The sequence below is a fragment of the Tarenaya hassleriana genome, unplaced genomic scaffold, assembly GCF_000463585.1.
Source record: "Tarenaya hassleriana unplaced genomic scaffold, ASM46358v1 Cleome27, whole genome shotgun sequence".
NCBI lineage: Eukaryota > Viridiplantae > Streptophyta > Magnoliopsida > Brassicales > Cleomaceae > Tarenaya > Tarenaya hassleriana.
Window position 1 is genome coordinate 493,514 of NW_010965946.1, and position 18,486 is coordinate 511,999.

At 41.6% G+C, this 18,486-nt stretch overlaps 5 protein-coding genes and 2 long non-coding RNA genes across 8 annotated transcripts in view; 4 read left to right on the plus strand and 3 right to left on the minus strand.

The window, feature by feature from the left end:
- The window catches only part of LOC104817170 (ribose-phosphate pyrophosphokinase 1), a 2,724-nt gene extending 205 nt beyond the window's left edge, over positions 1-2,519 (plus strand). Inside the window, exons 2-10 of one of the 2 annotated variants that reach the window (XM_019202966.1) lie at positions 40-59; positions 172-354; positions 624-872; positions 1,088-1,231; positions 1,366-1,533; positions 1,618-1,687; positions 1,825-1,906; positions 1,990-2,149; positions 2,240-2,519. In XM_019202966.1, coding sequence (XP_019058511.1) covers positions 40-59; positions 172-354; positions 624-872; positions 1,088-1,231; positions 1,366-1,533; positions 1,618-1,687; positions 1,825-1,906; positions 1,990-2,149; positions 2,240-2,278 — 1,115 coding nt within the window. In that variant the 3' untranslated portion in view covers positions 2,279-2,519. Of the gene's footprint in view, positions 1-31; positions 60-171; positions 355-623; positions 873-1,087; positions 1,232-1,365; positions 1,534-1,617; positions 1,688-1,824; positions 1,907-1,989; positions 2,150-2,239 lie in introns of both variants that reach the window. The other variant, XM_010546243.1, reaches the window with a different exon arrangement.
- LOC104817169 (putative ABC transporter C family member 15) lies at positions 2,437-8,332 on the minus strand. Its single transcript, XM_010546242.1, has 11 exons — positions 8,246-8,332; positions 5,736-8,090; positions 5,526-5,612; positions 4,779-5,432; positions 4,479-4,643; positions 4,093-4,387; positions 3,731-3,945; positions 3,234-3,539; positions 3,093-3,156; positions 2,768-3,007; positions 2,437-2,689 (listed from the first exon to the last, which is right to left on the minus strand). The coding sequence occupies exons 2-11, from the start codon at positions 8,088-8,090 to the stop codon at positions 2,562-2,564; spliced, it is 4,509 nt and encodes a 1,502-aa protein (XP_010544544.1). The 5' UTR covers positions 8,246-8,332; the 3' UTR covers positions 2,437-2,561.
- LOC104817168 lies at positions 3,133-4,206 on the plus strand. Its single transcript, XR_772463.1, has 3 exons — positions 3,133-3,220; positions 3,737-3,804; positions 4,114-4,206. It is a non-coding gene; the product is annotated as an uncharacterized LOC104817168 (long non-coding RNA).
- LOC104817166 lies at positions 8,026-8,741 on the plus strand. The gene is made up of 2 exons (XR_772461.1): positions 8,026-8,118; positions 8,266-8,741. It is a non-coding gene; the product is annotated as an uncharacterized LOC104817166 (long non-coding RNA).
- A 1,653-nt stretch (positions 8,742-10,394) lies between these two features.
- On the minus strand, positions 10,395-13,693 carry LOC104817172 (endoglucanase 14-like). The gene is made up of 4 exons (XM_010546245.2): positions 12,871-13,693; positions 11,434-12,101; positions 11,116-11,401; positions 10,395-10,890 (listed from the first exon to the last, which is right to left on the minus strand). Exons 1-4 carry the CDS (start codon positions 13,087-13,089, stop codon positions 10,573-10,575), a joined length of 1,491 nt encoding a protein of 496 aa, XP_010544547.1. The 5' UTR covers positions 13,090-13,693; the 3' UTR covers positions 10,395-10,572.
- Positions 13,694-13,834: 141 nt separating this feature from the next.
- On the minus strand, positions 13,835-16,047 carry LOC104817171 (sister chromatid cohesion protein DCC1). Its single transcript, XM_010546244.1, has 4 exons — positions 15,921-16,047; positions 15,389-15,563; positions 14,252-15,175; positions 13,835-14,160 (listed from the first exon to the last, which is right to left on the minus strand). The coding sequence occupies exons 1-4, from the start codon at positions 15,925-15,927 to the stop codon at positions 14,058-14,060; spliced, it is 1,209 nt and encodes a 402-aa protein (XP_010544546.1). The 5' UTR covers positions 15,928-16,047; the 3' UTR covers positions 13,835-14,057.
- A 798-nt stretch (positions 16,048-16,845) lies between these two features.
- On the plus strand, positions 16,846-18,437 carry LOC104817174. The gene has a single exon (XM_010546246.2). It carries the CDS (start codon positions 17,096-17,098, stop codon positions 17,999-18,001), a length of 906 nt encoding a protein of 301 aa, XP_010544548.1. The 5' UTR covers positions 16,846-17,095; the 3' UTR covers positions 18,002-18,437.
- Positions 18,438-18,486: the final 49 nt, after the last annotated feature.

The window sequence follows — 18,486 nt, forward strand, 5'->3', positions numbered from 1 at the left end:
CCCTACGTTTCCGGCGTACTTCGCCAGTCCCCCGCTCTTCTTCCGCTCGTTTCCCTGTTGTAAGTTTCGTTTCTTTCGTGTACAGATACTGTGATCAGTTCGCGTTTTCCTCGTTTTCTTGGCGGATGAATCTTGTTTCTGATGTTTGTTTTGTGTGATGTGTGACGAAAGTGGTGTAATGCGTCGGAGCCTCTGAAATTCGACGGCGGAAACTCCGCCGGATTTCATCTACTGAACGGCGAGACCTCACCGCCGAGCTTTTTTGCCTCAAAGACTCGTCTTGAAGATGCTATCCATAAGAACACTACCCGGCTTCGGATATTTTCCGGCACTGCTAATCCTGCCCTAGCTCAGGTACTTTTTTTCAATTGATAATCGCAGAGGTCGGTCGCCTATTCAATTGCATGGCCCGGTAGCCTAAGCTCGGTAATTTGTACTTTTGCTTCGTGTTTGAGTTTTACCGCACTGTGTGCAATGCCGTTGGTGAAGTAGATGTGATTAAGAAGACGTTGAATTCTAGGTTGTTCATCTCTGCCTTGGTATTTGGGGATTTGTTACTGGAGTCATATTTGCTGATGATTTTTGTTGTGCAAATCTTGATTAGCTTCTTAAACTTAATGTAGGAGATTGCTTGCTATTTGGGTCTGGAGCTTGGAAAGATCAAGATCAAACGCTTTGCTGATGGTGAGATCTACGTTCAGCTACAAGAGAGCGTAAGAGGATGTGATGTGTACCTTGTACAACCCACCTGCCCACCTGCAAATGAAAACCTTATGGAATTGCTCATCATGATTGATGCATGCCGGAGGGCATCAGCTAAAAACATTACAGCAGTGATTCCATATTTTGGTTATGCTCGGGCTGATAGAAAGGTAAGTTTTTATGGTTCCCTTAGGTACCGCTTTTGCTCTGTGACTTTGTTATTTGCATAAACTCTTTATATGTCAAGGCTTTTCATTGGCAGTTTAAGTCATTTCTGTAGCCTTTTGTTGGTTTTGAATTTGTTGTATAAGTTTTCTGCATCTTGCTGCATTTTGTTGCCACTTAGTTTCCTTATAATTCTTTTTTCACCTTTGCCATTATTCAGACACAAGGACGTGAGTCCATTGCAGCCAAGCTTGTCGCCAACTTGATTACTGAAGCTGGTGCAAACCGTGTTCTCGCCTGTGATCTTCACTCCGGACAGTCTATGGGCTACTTTGATATTCCCGTCGATCATGTTTATGGTCAGGTAAAAGGCTATTATCTTAAACGATTACCCATTGGAATTTCTTTCTCAAATCATCAAATGCTCCCAGGAAGGTTCACTTTTGTCCACATATATGAGACTTGACAACTTATACTTTCTGTGATATTTCTGGACAGCCTGTGATACTGGACTACCTAGCCAGCAAGACTATATACTCTGACGATTTGGTAGTAGTTTCACCTGATGTTGGTGGTGTTGCGAGGGCTCGTGCTTTTGCCAAAAAGTTATCTGATGCACCTTTAGCCATAGTTGATAAAAGGCGTCATGGACACAATGTTGCAGAGGTAATGTCACTGTTACACCTGATTGTTTCATTAAGGCATATACATATCGCTTTTTCTTCTGACATTAAACAATCCATCATGCAGGTGATGAACTTAATTGGGGATGTCAAAGGGAAAGTAGCTGTGATGGTCGATGACATGATAGACACAGCTGGTGAGTTCTGACCTAATACATTTTTCATATTGGTCGTGAAATCTATCCCTTATATCAATAAACTCATCCTCTGTTGCGCAACTGCACAGTTTATTTTAATTGCTAAGCACTGATTGTTTGTATGTTTTCTGTTTTAGGAACTATAAGTAAAGGCGCTGCTTTGTTACACCAGGAGGGGGCAAGGGAAGTTTATGCATGCACCACTCATGCAGTTTTTAGGTATGTGTATCTTACAGATGATGGATCCACAGATAAGCTTTTTCAGACAGCAGTCTATTACAAGTTTTCGTGCCTCTGTGCAGCCCTCCTGCGATAGAGAGGTTGTCAAGTGGTCTTTTTCAGGAGGTGATCATAACCAACACAATTCCAGTGTCGGAACAGAACTACTTTCCTCAGCTCACAATCCTCTCGGTAGCAAACCTTCTGGGGGAGACCATATGGCATGTCCACGATGATTACGCCGTAAGGAGCCTTAATATCTTCAATAAATAAGATTCACTTTTGTTTATAAGAGAATGTTACTTATTTTGGAATTCATCGACTCATCCTCAGGGGGGATTTGCACCATTCTCATCATTGGGAATTGACTAATCGGGTATACCCCATGCTTTCCAGAGAATTTCCAGACGCATACAGAATCAAGAGCTCTTCTCTCCGATCCTTCAAAGTCGGGCACACGGTTTCTTTGTAGATGTTGATTTTTGAGTTCTTCCTATATGAATGTCTGTCTATATGGGAAACTCCGTAGATGACTAGAAGATGGAATGTATTGAACTTTTGATGAAGTTTCTACTTTATTGAATTGGTGATAGTAAAGATCTGTTGCAGCCAATCCCATCAACGTATTACAATTGCTTCCTGTGGTATCTGCCTGTCAGTTGTGCAGAGTAGATAAGGTGCTAAAGCTTTGAGATCTCACAGAGTACTCTTTTATGAGTTTGGAAAACGAAGAATCCTCCCGTTCTAGCAGTTTTGCTGGTGAGTCAAACTCTTCAATTCTCCCTGTTCATGAGGAAGTGATTTAGATGCTAATACTATGTTGTGCCATCTGTAATCATTAATCATGTGCATAGTTCTTACCATCAGTTAGAACCAGAACAAGATCACTCTCAATGACTGTGTGGATTCTGTGTGCTATTGTCACCACAGTCCGTTCTTTAAACTCTTGATTGATAATCTTCTGTATCACCCCATCTGTTGCAGAATCAACCGATGCTGTGGCTTCATCCAGAACAAGAATGTTGCTTTTCTTTAGCAGCACCCTCCCGAGACAGAACAGCTGCCTTTGTCCAACGCTCCAATTTTCTCCATTTTCGACCACTGTCACCACAGACCATTCATGATTTTACTTCTCTGATCTGAAGTTTTGATTATATTGCACATCCCTTAATGTCAGAAAACTCACCTGGGGCGTCCAGCTTCTCTTCCTTTGTCCGCAGAACTTCTCCAAGTTGGCATTTTTCAAGCGCCTGAAATGTTAAACAACTATGTTTTCAGGTACAACTTCATGCATCATCCCAGCTAGATTCTCAAGTAAGAACCTTACCTCCCATATTTCTCCATCAGTATACTGTGATAGAGGGTCTAGATTTCCCCTAACTGATCCATCAAACAGTGCTGGGTCTTGAGGAATGATACTGAGCCTTGATCTTAGATCATGAAGACCTATCTTGGAGATGTCCACATCATCAATGATAATACTGCCTTGACTTGGTTCAACAATCCTAAATATTGCCTGAATTAGGGTCGACTTCCCGCTTCCTGTTCTTCCTACAACTCCTATTTTCTTTCCTCCCGGGAACACACATGTGATGTTCCTCAGGACTGCCGGGAAATGCTCTGCATAACGAACCTGCAAGGTTTTTAGATGTTAAACAAGCATGTGTTTTGCAATAAAAGTGGCTAAGTAATCTGTCTCACGCCTGAGGGTCTCCAAAAGTATATATTACTACTTGCTCTGGATTTTAAAGACATCTCAGCACAAAATATCTCGATGATATATCAGCAATGTATTTCTTATAGTAAAATGTTTTTTTGTCTTACCTGCAGGTCTCTGAAGCTGATTGTCCCAGCATCTGGCCAGTTATCAGGAGGTCTGCAATCTTCAATTACTAGAGGTGCCTCACTGGCTATCTTTGAGTACTGAATAATTCTTTCTACAGAAATCATCTTGTTTTCCGCATTGCATATATTCCATATGACTGTGGCTTGCAAGACATTCAGATTCAGGCCATATGTAACCCCAAGACCTGCAATACCTGCAGCATGATGATGTGAAGTTTTTGAGTCTGATACCATTGATACTTGATTATATGCCGAGAGGAATACATACAGATACAGTTATGCATGCCTCTATATGAGTAAGGTTACCTATGGATTACTAATCTATATTGCCTTAGACTTACTTGGATTGATTACTCCTTCAGGTAGTGTCACCAGTAGTACCAAGGAGAAAACAAAGACAAAATGGGATAGCAAATTTAATCTGAAGGAAAGCCACTCCATTGATGATATTACATGGAACCATGGCCTTGAATGGTTGTCAATTAGAGCAAGGTTTGAATTGATGAAACGTTCTCGTTGATCAAAAGCACGGATTGTTGTCGCTCCAGCAATGGATTCTGCAAAGTGGTGGAGAATTGGAGCTCGTTGTACTCCTGATATGCGAGCCAGTTCCCTTGCTGTCGGTGTGTAGTATCGCTGAAGAAACATCATCGATATGTAAAATGTTTGCCTTATAGATGTTACAATTCTATCACTGGCCAGCAGCCTGAATTGAGTTTTCCCATACCTGATACCATACACAGACTGCTGCTACTGGAATGAAGATGACAAACACTTGCCATGCTACCTGGGACATCACAGTGATAGTCCCCAAAATTTGAATGATTGAGAAAGCGCACCAGCCTAATCTGATTGCTATTTCCAAGTCCAGGACGCTTTGATCTGTGGATGCCTATGATTGAACATCAAACAAAGGTGTGTTAATCCTTTACTGTCTTTTTCTCGGCATAGTAAACATACCTTAGTCTATTTTGCACACTATAGACTTGTTAACAAATATATGTTTTGTTGGATAAGTGGTACTTACCCGGTTCAAGATTCTTCCGGTTGGAGTTGAATCGAAAAATGCCATGGGAGCACGGAAGATGCTGTGCAACATCTTTGAGAAGAAATTCTCTGCTGTCCAAAGTCCTACTAACGCGACCAGAATAGTTCTTACCAAAACGCAAAATGAACTTCCAACAGCAAGAAGTGAGTAAACAAGTAAAATTCGATCCATTCCTAACTTTGGTTGGGAATCAGCTGTGGGAGGAGAGGCCCATGCCATCCAGTAATTGCTAGCTATCTGTAGACCTTGGAAGCTTGACTGCGCCAAGATTATAAACGGAACCAGAATTCCATGCTTTACAGTCGTCAGATATGCCCAGTAAACTTCTTTTCCAATTCCTCCTTTCTCTGTCTCTTCGTCTTTCACTAGCTTTGCTTCCTTATCTTTCTTCTCGGTAGAGATGTTATGCTCTGACTCATGCTGTGTCTTGGGGGTCTCTGCAATTAATGCTCTATTATCGTCTTTGGATTCATCTTCAGGTGATGAATCTTTGAAGTTTCTGCTTGACTTTTCAACTGAGAGGATTGACTCGAGAGCTTCGTTGTGAGCTCCTACCAGAACTTCGAAGCCTATGTTTTGCTTTAGAAGCTGTCCGAATTTACCAGCTTGCATGATTCTCCCATTTTGCATCACCTGATACAGCATTAGTGTCAGCCACAATATTCCAGCCTACAATGTGTGTAACTTGGAACTCACTGTTTTTCAGGCACGGTCTAGAGGACATACCAGTATAAGATCTGCTGCCGGAAGAAATTCAACTTGATGGGTAACGTATAACACAGTCTTGTCTTTCAGTAGCCCCATTAAGCATTCCTAACAAAAAAAATGGCAGTGAAATCCATATCTTGTTGCAGAGTGGATTGAATTTCTAAGAAAGGCACAAGGTTTTAGAGAAAAACAGTGACCAAAACAACTAATGTCATGAACTAATATTACCTCAAAGAGTTGCCTGCCTGTATGAGCATCAACAGCACTGAAAGGATCATCAAGTAGATATATGTCAGCATCCTGGTAAACAGCCCGAGCAATTTGTATCCGCTGTTTCTGTCCACCACTCATGTTTATCCCCCGCTCTCCAATCTCAGTCAGGTCTCCGCTAGCAAATAGCTCGAAATCCTTTATTAGGGCACATGCTTTGACAGTTCTCTCGTATTTCTCAGGTTCGTGAATGCTTCCAAACAGAATATTCTCCCTTATAGTCCCGCTTAATATCCATGGAGACTGAGGAACATAAGCTTGTGTACCACTGACTCTAACAGTTCCTGACAGCTTCTGGATTTCCCCCAGGATTGCCGACAGTAGACTAGATTTTCCTGTTCCTACAGCTCCACAGATTGCCACCTTCATCCCTCTCTTTACTTTCAGTTCTATCTCGCTAAGAGTTGGTCTGTTTGAATCAGGTTCCCAACTAAACGTTCCATTTTCTATTTCAACACCGAAATCTGTTTCATCCTTTGGGGAGTATTCAACAGCATCTCTCTGGATTTCACCTTTCTCAAGGTAGGACGCTACTCTATCGGCTGAAACCTTGCATTGGGCGATAACGGAGAGCAAATCAGGTAAACCGAATATAGGACCTTGTAACATTTGAAATGTTGCAAGAGCAGATAAGACTCCTCCAGCTGTGAGTTGCACTCCCAGAGGCAAACATACTGAGAAGGTGACTACGGAGATCAACGTGGGAGCTCCCCAGAGGATGAAAGTTGTGAATGCTTGTAACCTCAGTGACTTCCACAGACAATGGTACTCTTTCTTTCTTAAACTCTTGACCTTGTTGAGAAACTGGTTGTCCCATGCTTGAAGCTTCAGAATCTTCATGTTCTTCAGGATTTCTGAAGTAGCTTTCATCCTGTCATCTTTTGCATTCATGATGTCTGATTGGTACCTTCTCTGCATTCTTGTCAGGGGAATGTTGCATGCCATCACGGCTAAAGTTGTGGCTAATGCGGCAAAAGCCCCGAGACCCAGATGGGTTTGCAGGATGTAAATTGCGGCCGTGATTTGTATAGGCAGCATCCATATGGTGTTCATGTACCAGATGAAATCGGTGATCCTTTGGACATCTACACTCATGTAGTTGATGATCTCTCCGCTCGTGTGGCTTTGCCGAGATTGGCTCGATAAAAGTATCCCCTTTTGGTAAATGTGCGATATTAAAGCCGCTCGGAGGCGAAGCCCCAGCTGACGAGCTCCAAATATCCATTGCCTTTGGGTTACTGTCTCGACAATTTTTGCACTTAGGAATCCGATTGCAAGAAGATAACCATACTTTAAGCTCTGGATCTCCCTCTGGGTTAGAAATTCCACAAAGTCGTTGATAAGGTACGGACCGATATATGCAGTTCCCGCGTTTATAATTGCGAATAATGCATTGATTGCTGCCTTTCTCCAGACAAACAGGCAAACCGACTTATAGAACGAAGTGTTTCCAGCTCCCTCCCTGTCTCTGGTACTTTTCAGCCGCTCGCCAAATATCAGAGAGCAATATCTGGCTGAGTCCTTCACATCAATTTCAGGGATGTCATCCTTTTCAAGAGGTTTCTTATACCCAACGGAGAACAAAGGGTTGAGCCACGAGAAATTCATCCGCTGGAAAAGAGTCGCTTTCCCATATAGAGACTCCCTCTCGTGTTGATCGGTTTCGCATTTGAGAAGTGGCTCTGCGATCTCGTTGGAACTGAGGAAACAGAGATCAGTCTTCCCTCGGACAGAAATAGCAAGCAACAACAGCGAGGCTAGAAGACTGGTGAAGTCGGAAAATTCTCGAAACCCGAGGCTGATGTTGTGTTTTGCAGATACGAAATGGGTATCGAAAGCCAAGAATACGGCGGTGGATAACAAGAAGCTGCAAAGCCACCATGATCTTAGCAACCAAGGAAACCTGACAAGCTTCTTCTTCCGTGTCTTCGTAACCGCAAAAGACGCGATCCCCCATGACAAAACCTGTAAGATTTCAGCAGAGAACATTCGGACAGGGGAATCACACCGAGCCAGGCTGCTGCTGCTGCCGCTGAGAAGCATAAGGGAAATGACGAAACAATGAATCCCGACCATGAGGACACAGCAGGAAAGGCTGATGAAGTAGGAGATGCTGAGTTTCGTCACGGTCAGGTCATCATCATCATGCTTCTTCAACTCGTCTTCATCAGCACTTCTGCTGTCCCTCAAGACACCGATCCATTTAAGTCCCGAATGGATAAGGATGAAAGCCATGAAGCCGACTTCCATGGCTATGCTCACATGCTCCCATAAACATGGCCATCCCTTCCTCGTTATGAGCATATCCATCATCTGTTCCCAAGCACAATCAAGTTACCAAGTAAGTGTTCATCAGTTCCTAACTACCCACAATTTTTTTTTTAGATGGACAGAATCCAATTATATTCGACCAACGTCTAGTTTTTTTTTGGGGTGCGTTCGAGTATATCTCTACTACAAGAACTTACCCTTTTTTTTTTTGTTCCAGAAGTAGAGGAACTGAAACAAAGAGGCGGAAGAAAGGGGTCCGTACGAGGATATCTTCCGACGAAGAAACTTCAATTACAAGCTACAGATAACGAGAGAGACTATCAAACTTCATCTCTTTATCTATTCACTGTTTTTTCTCTGATGGAATTCCAGAAATCGAGGCCAGAGAGAGAAAGAGAGCACCGAGCGACTAGAGTATGCGGCATATGTATGTGTGTGTCTGTGTACATATATATATATGCCTGACGAAAAGTCACGTGATGGTTGGGTGTGGCACGTGACGTAAGCCGCGGGGCCACCAGCTTCGTATGATGTTAGAAATCCGCCGGCGAAGCGAAGAAAACAGTTGGATTCTCTTGGTCGGTCAATCAATAAATGTTTTAGTAAATGAAAGAGATTAAAATACATGTTCTGTTCCGAAAGAGGTTTTCGAGATCTGATTGTTTATGACTGAAATTGCTTTTCATTGGCTCATTCGTATTCCACCGCGGATTTTTCTATCATCCTCAGATTGTGTTTGTTGTCTTCTCCATTGGTGACTGACAATTATCGCGAGAGACAAAAAGCTGATAACAGTTTTTGAAATTTATGGCCTTTATTGAATTGGAAGAATTCGAATGGATACATAAACATTTTCATCCTGTGTTGTTATCATCAAATAAAGAACGTGGGGGTATTTTACACAAACTACACCCACGTAAACATACAATACTCTAATGGGAAGAAAGAGGTTTGGTGGTGGAAAACCTCGTCGGAAGCCACTGTGCCATGGACATTAGTGAAAATTTAGAAAAAAAATCCGTTTCCTGCCATGAGAGAGTGTCCTCATTTCCTTTTCGTTCTTCCAAGAAATTTCCTAAACGTTAGCGCGTGACTTATTATACCCACAAGAACCGACGGTCTTCGCTTATTGTTACTTCATTTTATTTAATCCCATTCGCATTATATATATATATATATATATATATATATATATATATATCAAAGGCGGGTTCGATTTTTGTAACTTTGTATTATTGAAAGCTTGATTTGGGAGTGGGTCCATGACAAAGATTCGTGAAAAAGACTTCTACGATCCAAGACTTTATATCAGGTCTCGTTGTCCCTATCCTTTTTTTAACCTATTTGGGACCAAATTCGAGTACGATGGATGCATGCTGACGTGATTCTTCCAAACTCTCTCCCATTTTACCGCCAATAATTTCCACGAAATTCTATTCCGACTAACATCTTCTCTGTATATATACATATAACATATGTTATACGCATGCGCGTGTGAGTTTCCACGTAATAGTCATTGTATGCTATGAACATTTTGGTTATTAAGAAAAACGACGTGATTGAATTGAGTCACTTTATCTTTTCTTTATAATATACCCACCAACATTGCCTGGTAAACGTGGAGAGCATTTATTTGTATAACGCCCACAAAATTCGGTAGTCTCATTCTTGATTTTTCTTCCCAATTTTTTTTTTGGTTACGAGAAATAATTCTCTCTCTTTGTTCCAGATTAACAAAATTTATTTACATATATATATATATATATATATATATATAGAAAAGGGGCTTAGACTACTTTGTTCACGTATTTTTTTTTGTTAGACCACGAAATGGTTTTAAATAGTATTCAACTATGAACAGACACCTTTAAACTTTATACATTCAAACTAATCTTCGTTCGTATCTAAATCAGCGCATACTAAACCGTTAAAAACTGGATTGAAGAATAATTACATTCTCATGGCTTAGTTCCGACTTCTGGTTAAAGAATAAAGATGTTGCATAATCTATTCCAATTCTTCAAATTTGAGTATTTTCTTTGATGATACCAACTTTCGTCCAAAACCCCCAATCAGTATTTTCCAAGGTAGGACCAGATTTGAAAGGGATATAAAGATTATGTCATATATATATATATATTATCAAGAATGAAGAACAAGCTGTACATGAGAAAGAACCTGCAATACTCTGTTTTCTCGGTGTCTCTGCTCTGTCACCTGGTTTAATAAATAGATTCATTCCTCGGTTCATTTATTTCTCGGTTGTTAGAATCTTTTTGATAGAGTTTTCTGTATTTAAATACAATGTACAACACCATTTTTTCATTAATCGAAGAAGAGAATTTCATTTAGAAAGTTTATTTCTCCCTTCTTCTCCTTTATTTGCAAAACTTGTATTATCAAGTTGTTATATATATATAAAAGCCAAATATTGAAAATGAGATACATTCATTTAGCATGCAAACACACGACGCGAACCAATGCATATGCAAGGTCCATGAGTCGTCGTAATCAGAAAGATCAATCAAGCGATGGCGGCTAATGCGCCGACGAGAGGTGCAACAGTCACGGGAGCTGGCTCGCTGTGCTCATAGTCGGATCGGCTGTCGGTAAATGCGTCGTTCTCGTCGGGACCTCCGACCACTGCGCCTTCGAGAACATTAGGGTTTGGAGAAGGGTTATTGAACCATTGGTCGAAGCCTCCTTGGCACGTCACCGGACTCGCATCTTTATTTATCGACACAATGGATGCTCCTCTGTGGTGCGGTTTCTTCGGATAATTCGACCCGAACCCTACCATGTAGCTCATCTTATTCGGGTTCGAACCTAATATGTAATCCATCTGCAGCAGAAGAACAATAAACAGTTTCTTGGGTTACAAGAAAACGATTTTCTGGTCATGTAACACGGTTAATATTTAGGAATATTTCTCTTGCTTAAGACGTAGAAACGTTTACTACAAGTTTTGACAATCTGATGTAGCTTTAAGTCATTGAGATTTGAGATGGGATTGACGGAATCAGACACTTTCTTTCAAGTTTTCCTTTCAGATAAGTTCTGAAACTACCTGGGAACGGGTGAGATCGAGAAGATCGGAGGGTTTGAGTTCGCCACCGGGGCAGTTGATGGAGGTTTTGGCATCGTCTAGGTATTTGGCATAGACCGAGGAGACGAATGAAGCAGTGGCTACGTACTGAAGGTTGTTCCATGGCAGGAACCATAGCAATCCTCCTGGTGTCTTCTTTATATTGTTTGGGCCCTTTTGTGCGCAACCGCAAATAAACTGCTCGGCCATGCTCTTGTATTCCGCCAGCTTCCCCTCGTTCTTCTCTTTCACGTAAACATACAATATACTTGCAACACGAGTTATCAGTATCGGAATGACGAATAGGGTTTCACCTTAGCGACTAGGACCTGTGCCCCCAAGAACTTGTCATCCCACGAGAAGACGGACCTGGTTCCTCCGGCATTGGAGGCATCGGTCAGATAACTGAGATAGGTTTGATCACCAGTGGCTCGATGGAGCCAAGCCGCGGCCCAAAGCATCTCATCATCAGATCCGCTACTTGCGTAGAAGGCACCCGCGTTAACGATAGAGTCCTGGTAGAGACCGGGATGATTCTTGGCGAAATCGAAGAGCTCTTTGGCGTGACGGAGGAGTTCTTCAGCGTATTTAGGGTTATCCGGAGAGAAAGCAATGGAAGCTGCGGCCATGGCGGCGGCTGTCTCGGCCGCGAGGTCAGAGCCAGGGTGCTGAGCGTCGATACGGAAAGAAGGACGAGGAGTGGTCATGTCCTCCGGTCTCTGCCAACAAGCATGGTCGGAATGTCCGTCGCCGACTTGTCCGTAGAGGACGTCCGGTTCGGGATGAGCTTTGATGAGATAATCGGTTGCCCATTTGAGAGCGTCGAGTGCGTTTCCATTCTCCTTGTTTGCATTCAACTGCGACGCCATTTCAATGCTACTCCATGCTAACATTGTCGTCGTGAACGCCAACGGAAACCCGAACTTTACGTTGTCCCCCGCGTCATAGTACCCTCCGGTAAGATCTACCTGCATTGCATTAGTGTTTGAATCATTAGGATTTTTTTTACAGTACGTATATTATATCTTTCGATCAGTAACTTTCTTTCGAAAGGTGAGCCATTAGGGTTTGAATCGACATACTTTTGAGAGGTAAACACGAAGGGTGAAGCATTCAATCACGGGCCAATGAGAATAATATGACATTATACACAAGGGCGAACCTACGTGGGGAGGAGTGGGGCACTGCCCCCACTGTTTTTTTTTCTTTTAAAAATATTAGTTATAAAATAAAAAATATTATCAATTTAATTATAATCAAAGAAAAACTAAAACAAAAAAAAATTATAAAAATTGTAAATTTAAATAGTCTTTATTATTTTTTATTTATTTATTTTTATATATTTATTATACTTATAAATTTATCTATATATATATATTTATATATTTATTGAATTTTTATTTAATTTGGTAGAAAGTTCAACGGATAATTTACTCAAAAAAGTCTAATCCATAATACATTAAATTTTTAATTTTTGAGTTATTGTCTAGTTTATTTTATCAAAAAATATAATTTCAAACAATTATAAATAGAGTTATATAAATATATTTTAAAAAATAAAAATTCATAAAATTTATTTGTTGAACCTAAATATTTTTTAGACGATATTTTTTTATTCAATTTTTATAATATATATTTATAATACTATTGTTTCGTTGCCTCCATTGATAAAATTTTCTGTGTTCTATATATATACATACATATATGTATAGGTATATAAGAAGGTGGTGGTCATACATGAGAATCAGAGCCGTCGCGAAGAGCAGAATCTCGGCGCCATTCAACTCGTTGGCCGGGAGGTAATATCCCGGAACGTTGAGCTTCGAAGTACAAAAAGATCTTCGAGAGGGCTTCGCCATATTCTGCACACTCAATTCCACGAGACATCACTAATAGCATGCCCATGCAAATGCTTACGAACAAGCTTTGCCACCCATTTTTCCCGACAAGAGCCATCGTTAAAAAAATTTACCCACAAAACAAAAGTGTACAAGGGATTGGATATATGTATGTATAGTTGTCTACGAGTATGATTCTTAATATATATATATATATATATATTCACATGTGTGTGTATATATGTTTTATGTTTGTGTGTAGACTATAAAGGTAGGAGTTGTAAAACATGGAAAATCAAGAGAAGATTTACTCGTTGATTCTGTCAAGTTCTTGCATTATTATCATGATCATGTTTCATGACATATCCTACATTCAATGTTTCATCAAAAAGGCAACATACCAAGAAACTTTCATATCTGGAAATTAATTCTGTTTATAGGTTTTCTGTTTCAAGGAAACATAATATTTTTACTAATTGGAAGAGATTCGATGAATCTTGATATGGGAAATCCTATTTTTATTGTAATATCATACAGAGTATCCACATCTGATTTTTGTCAGCTTTATAAGGATATAAAAATATATAGTAAAAACGCAATCCATGTAATAAAATGCATTTTCCAAATAGACATTGGTTTATAACTAAAAAAATCTATATGGAGGTTTAACTAGAAAGTTCTCTTATGATATTCTTTCAAATCATATACGTTATTCTTCCAGATTAAGAATTTTATTAAAAGTTCCAAAAAAAATGATATTCTCAAAAATCAAACAAGGCATTTCTTTCGTATCCAAATGGGCCTTGATTGGGCTACCCAATCTTATAATCATGGGCCAACTGGTTTGAGCCTTTTCGTAAATGTTAACTGGTGAAACCAAACCGGGACTAAAGGCCCAACAAAAGCCTGGCCCATTATAATTGCATTGGGCCTTTCTTACTTTTAATTTGGCTCCGATTGGTTCTCTCCCTCATTTTTTTCTTGTGGGGAAAAAGACGCATCCTTTTGTTAAAATTCGGACAGCATTTGCAAGTTCATTGATCGTAAATATAACCGAATAACACGACAAAACCTGGATTGAGAGGACTATCTTGCACTGAAAACAGGTTCTGCATCAGCCGTAGGCTGCGTTCTTCGGGTGTATTTAAGAAGCAAGCCTTCTAACGAAAGCCCCGGAATGTTCAGATCTCTGTATAAGCATAATCATTAAAACGTATCAGAGCCGTAAACTGATTAATTCTTTGAAATCTGTGTTATTTAATCTGAAGATAGTTTAGTACCTGATGTAGGGCTCCAACTCTTTCCATTCCCATTTAGGTCTATGCTTAAAGAGCGAAGAGAAACGCTCTGCTGGTGTTGATGGCAATGAACGTACACTGAATGCATAAACCCGAGTCTCGATCCCCAGCTTCTCCGTTAAAACCTCCCCTTCCAACATTTCGAAGTTCGCTTCCATCCCTTCGGGAATCTTCTGTCTCCACTCTTGCATGAAATTCTCCAGTCTCATCTTTTCATCGCCCAATACTTTTCTAGCGAAATGCAGACATACCCGCCTAGGTTCCAGCTTCCAAAGGCTTTTACCCGTGCCATCATTTACCTTGGTACCATAGATATGCAAGCAGTGAAGGGCAAGCTTATGGGGAAATTCATCTGATACAAGCACAGTGACAACGTCCTCTTCGTCAAGTGCATCCAGTGACCAATCATTCAGTACAGAATTGTGCAGCAGCATCCTTAGAATCATATCCATGTAATTTTCGTCTACAATCCTCCAATAACCATCAATCTCCACAGCTGAAAGAGTATGTAGCCCACTAAGTAACTCGTCATCACTGGCCTGAACCAAGTTAACTAAATTGTTCCACGTGTACAAACCCTTGCCCCTCTCTTCATTATGCTCTGGCTCATCCATCACCGAAGCCTCACAAGCCCGATATGGATTTTCCAAGAGAAGCCGCTTAAGCTTCTCGAGTCTAGGAGCAACCTCAACAAGTTCCATATTACCAGGTGCAGCTTTGATGATCGATACGTGTGGCTTACTATTCTCTTTTGCAACAGGATCCTGTAAATCTCCATGGAAACCAGAACAGTCGGACGGAGGGATAAGGAACACGGAATTAGAGGTTCCGACAAACTTGACTGCATAAGTCTTAGACTTTGTGCAGAGAACCGCATCCTCATCAGGGAGTCCCCTCAAGGTTACACTGAAGATGAAAAATACGAAAAGAGAAGCCCTTGAGCAGATAATGACGGTGAAAAAGAGCATGAAAGCTTCATAAAATATGAAAAAACAAGACAACAGGGAATCAGCCAGTGAAAGATGAATACTTCATTTGATGATGACAGCAAAAACTTTGTTAGACAAACCGAACACGGGGATAAGCCAAAGAAAACCATTGACTAAAACTTCAACCTACCTATGATGGAAGAAATCTGGGAGAAGTTTGCCATCAAGTTCAAGAAGAAACAGGTCCTCGTGTGGACCAAAGAGTGGGTGGTATGAAACAGGCACTGAACATCCAGGTTGGAGATCTAGAACGGCTTCAGCTCCCCCTGAGCCACTTTGTCGCCTTTCTTCCATGCCCACATTTTCTACCAAAGTATCGGAAACATAAAAAAACTACGTCAATCGAAGTAGATCGCAACGGAAATAGAAACAAACCCAGTAATACAATGTAGCATAAGAATCCGATCACAACTACAAATCATACAAAACTAAAGCATTCTGAAATTCGAAGATATGCAATCGGTAAAATAGAAAAAAAAAATCACAAACCTGCGTCCGAAAGAGATCTGCGAACATGAAATTATAAAAAATCTCTCGCTTCGAACGCCAAAATACCCGAAAAGAGTAACCGTTGGAATCCAGGAAAATTTGTGTACTGACCACGGCTAATTCAATACAAAAAAGTAATACAACATAAGATCAGAATCAGGAGAAACGAGTACCTGCCATGAACACCGAGCGCGACCCACAGAATCGGAAATGAGCTTCGCTAGGGTTTCTCCCTGCACCGTTTCGCGCCTTTTTCTATCCTTCGGCAATTTTTAGGCGCGTTGATTTGATTCTTCTCGTCCTCGTCCCGAACTTATTACCCGCGGAGCTTAAAAGTCCATACGACAGTATAGGCCCAAATTACTTCAATCGAAAAACGGCACGCAGTCTACAACCGCAGGATGCCATGATGGGCATTGTTTTTTTTTTTTTGTTCACAGTAAAAATTTCTGAAATACTAATGGGCTACAATATGCCCATATAATCCAAAGGATGGGGCCCAGCCCAGACATAAGGGAATAGGAGGACACGTGGAAGGCCGAAGAAACGGACGAGGGAGCGTGTGGTGACGATAAACGACGCCGTTTACGTGGAGCAATGTCGGGGCCCCAAACACCTAACACTTGTCCGTTTGCGCCATCACACACACGACCTCAGCCCCAGCCCCTCCCCCTTCCCTCACATGTTCCTTTATTGTCCCTCGTTACAGACATATATACATATATAGTTCGAATTTATCGGTTCAATTTTAATTATAAATAATTAAATGTTTTTAAATACCCAGAGATTTCATAGTTAAAAGAAACCCGGAAGAGGTAAGCCATTGCCTTTTTTTAACAATTCGAATTCAAGGGGAAAAAACAAAAAGAAGAAGCATTTCCACCGAAAAATGATTAGTCCCCATCCCCACTCTGTGTTGTTGTGGGTGAGGTAAGTGGATGAGCAAATCATGACACGCATAGCATTCAGATGCAGTGGTAGGAAAAAAGAAGGTCAACGACAAAGGAAAACTCATGTTTCCACTAGAGGGAAAAAAAAAAGTACAGTTAATAAAATGGATTATTATCTAAATAAACACGACATGATTATGTTAATATTAACGAGTATGAGAAGTCTTACAGTTTGGTCTTCGTTGTCACTTGTGATTAAAGAAATTTTTACATTAAATGGATAACCTCAGAGCATAGTTTCTCTCTCCTCCTAATCTCTCTCTCTCTCTTAAAAAGAAGAGGAAAAAAAAAACATCAGCGCAAGACAAAATCTTTCTCACCAGATCTTCAGCTTCTGCTTGCAGTCCGACAGCAGAATCTCCCTCCCGAAATTCACAGAATCAATAACCCAATCTCCGATGAGGTGTAAGCGTCACGTCGCCGATCTCAGCAGCTCCGTCGGCGTCTGCGCCTCCTGTCTCCGCGAGCGCCTCCTCTCCCTCGCCGTCTCCGTTGCAGCAGCTGATTCCGCCGGCGATCACCGCCATTTCCTGCGACCAGTTCCGCCGCCTCTGGCTTTTCCTCGGTCAGTGTCCCCTTACGTGGCGCCCAGAAAATCCGACGCCGGACACTACCCTTTGTCCTCTCACCGCCGCTTCTTCTTCACCCCTCAGGTGGGTCCTGGCCCCTCTTCCTCCGGCGGCGGTGGCTCCGAAGCCTACCGGTCGTTGAGGAAGAAAAGGAACGGTTTTTCTCGGTTGTATAATCTCTTCAGGGCCAGATCTGACGAGTTCGATTCGGGTTTCAAATCCTCGGTGTCGGATCCTAGGCTGTCCTACGCCTCCATGTCGTCGTCGATGTCCTGGTTCTCGACGGTGATCTCCGGTCGGATAAAGAAGCAACCCGCCTCGTGCTTCATCGAGGACATGATCTCCGACGGCGATCGTAGACCTCGGAAGGTGTTTTGCCGGGGAATGTCGCCGGAGAGGGATACGGAGATGGAGGACGAGCGAGAGCCTCCGGCGTGGGCCTCTGTCGAGGAATCACCAGGGAAGGTGAAGAGAACGCCGGCGGCGGAGGCGGCGGAAACTCCAACGAGGAGGAAGACACGCGCGGGGCTGGCGAAAAGCCTGTCGGGGATGGTCTTCTGCTTGAGCCCGCTAGTGAGGGCGAGCCCGAGCCGCCATTGGAAAGGAAAAGGAAACTTGCCGCCGGAATTCGGGTTTTCCGGTGAGTGTAAGCCCCACATCTCGACGGCGTCATCATTCTGCGCGAACCGGTCGAGAAAGCTCGTGGATTTGGGGAGAGCCAATCATCGCCGTTGAGTTTGGGAATCGGTCGCCGATCGACGTGATCGTGTGAAATGACGATAATACCCTTGGGCCCTTCTCTCGTCGCCGCTAAATCACAAATGGCAAATTGAGTCCAAAGGTTGGTAATTAGTTTAAAATCGGTTGTTCCCGAAACAACGGTGGATAGAAAAATGATTAAATTGGATAATTTTTTTTGGGGGAAGATATTGCATATGTAGTTTTTTTTTTTTTTGATAACGTATGTAGTTTTCATGTTCTTTGTACTCGCAGTTTGAAAATTGCTGGTCACATTGTTTCCTAGGATATTTAGAAAGCATGAAGGATGGGGGAGAAATGAAGTGGCAATTTGTTTTATAAAAAATTTTGTGTACACAATAACAACGGATAGATTACACAAGAAAACGAATATGGTTAGGTCATTTCATTATTGTAAAGATTGCGAATATTTGAAGTATTTTCGGATGGAAATATATTAGTCTTTAAAATATATATATATA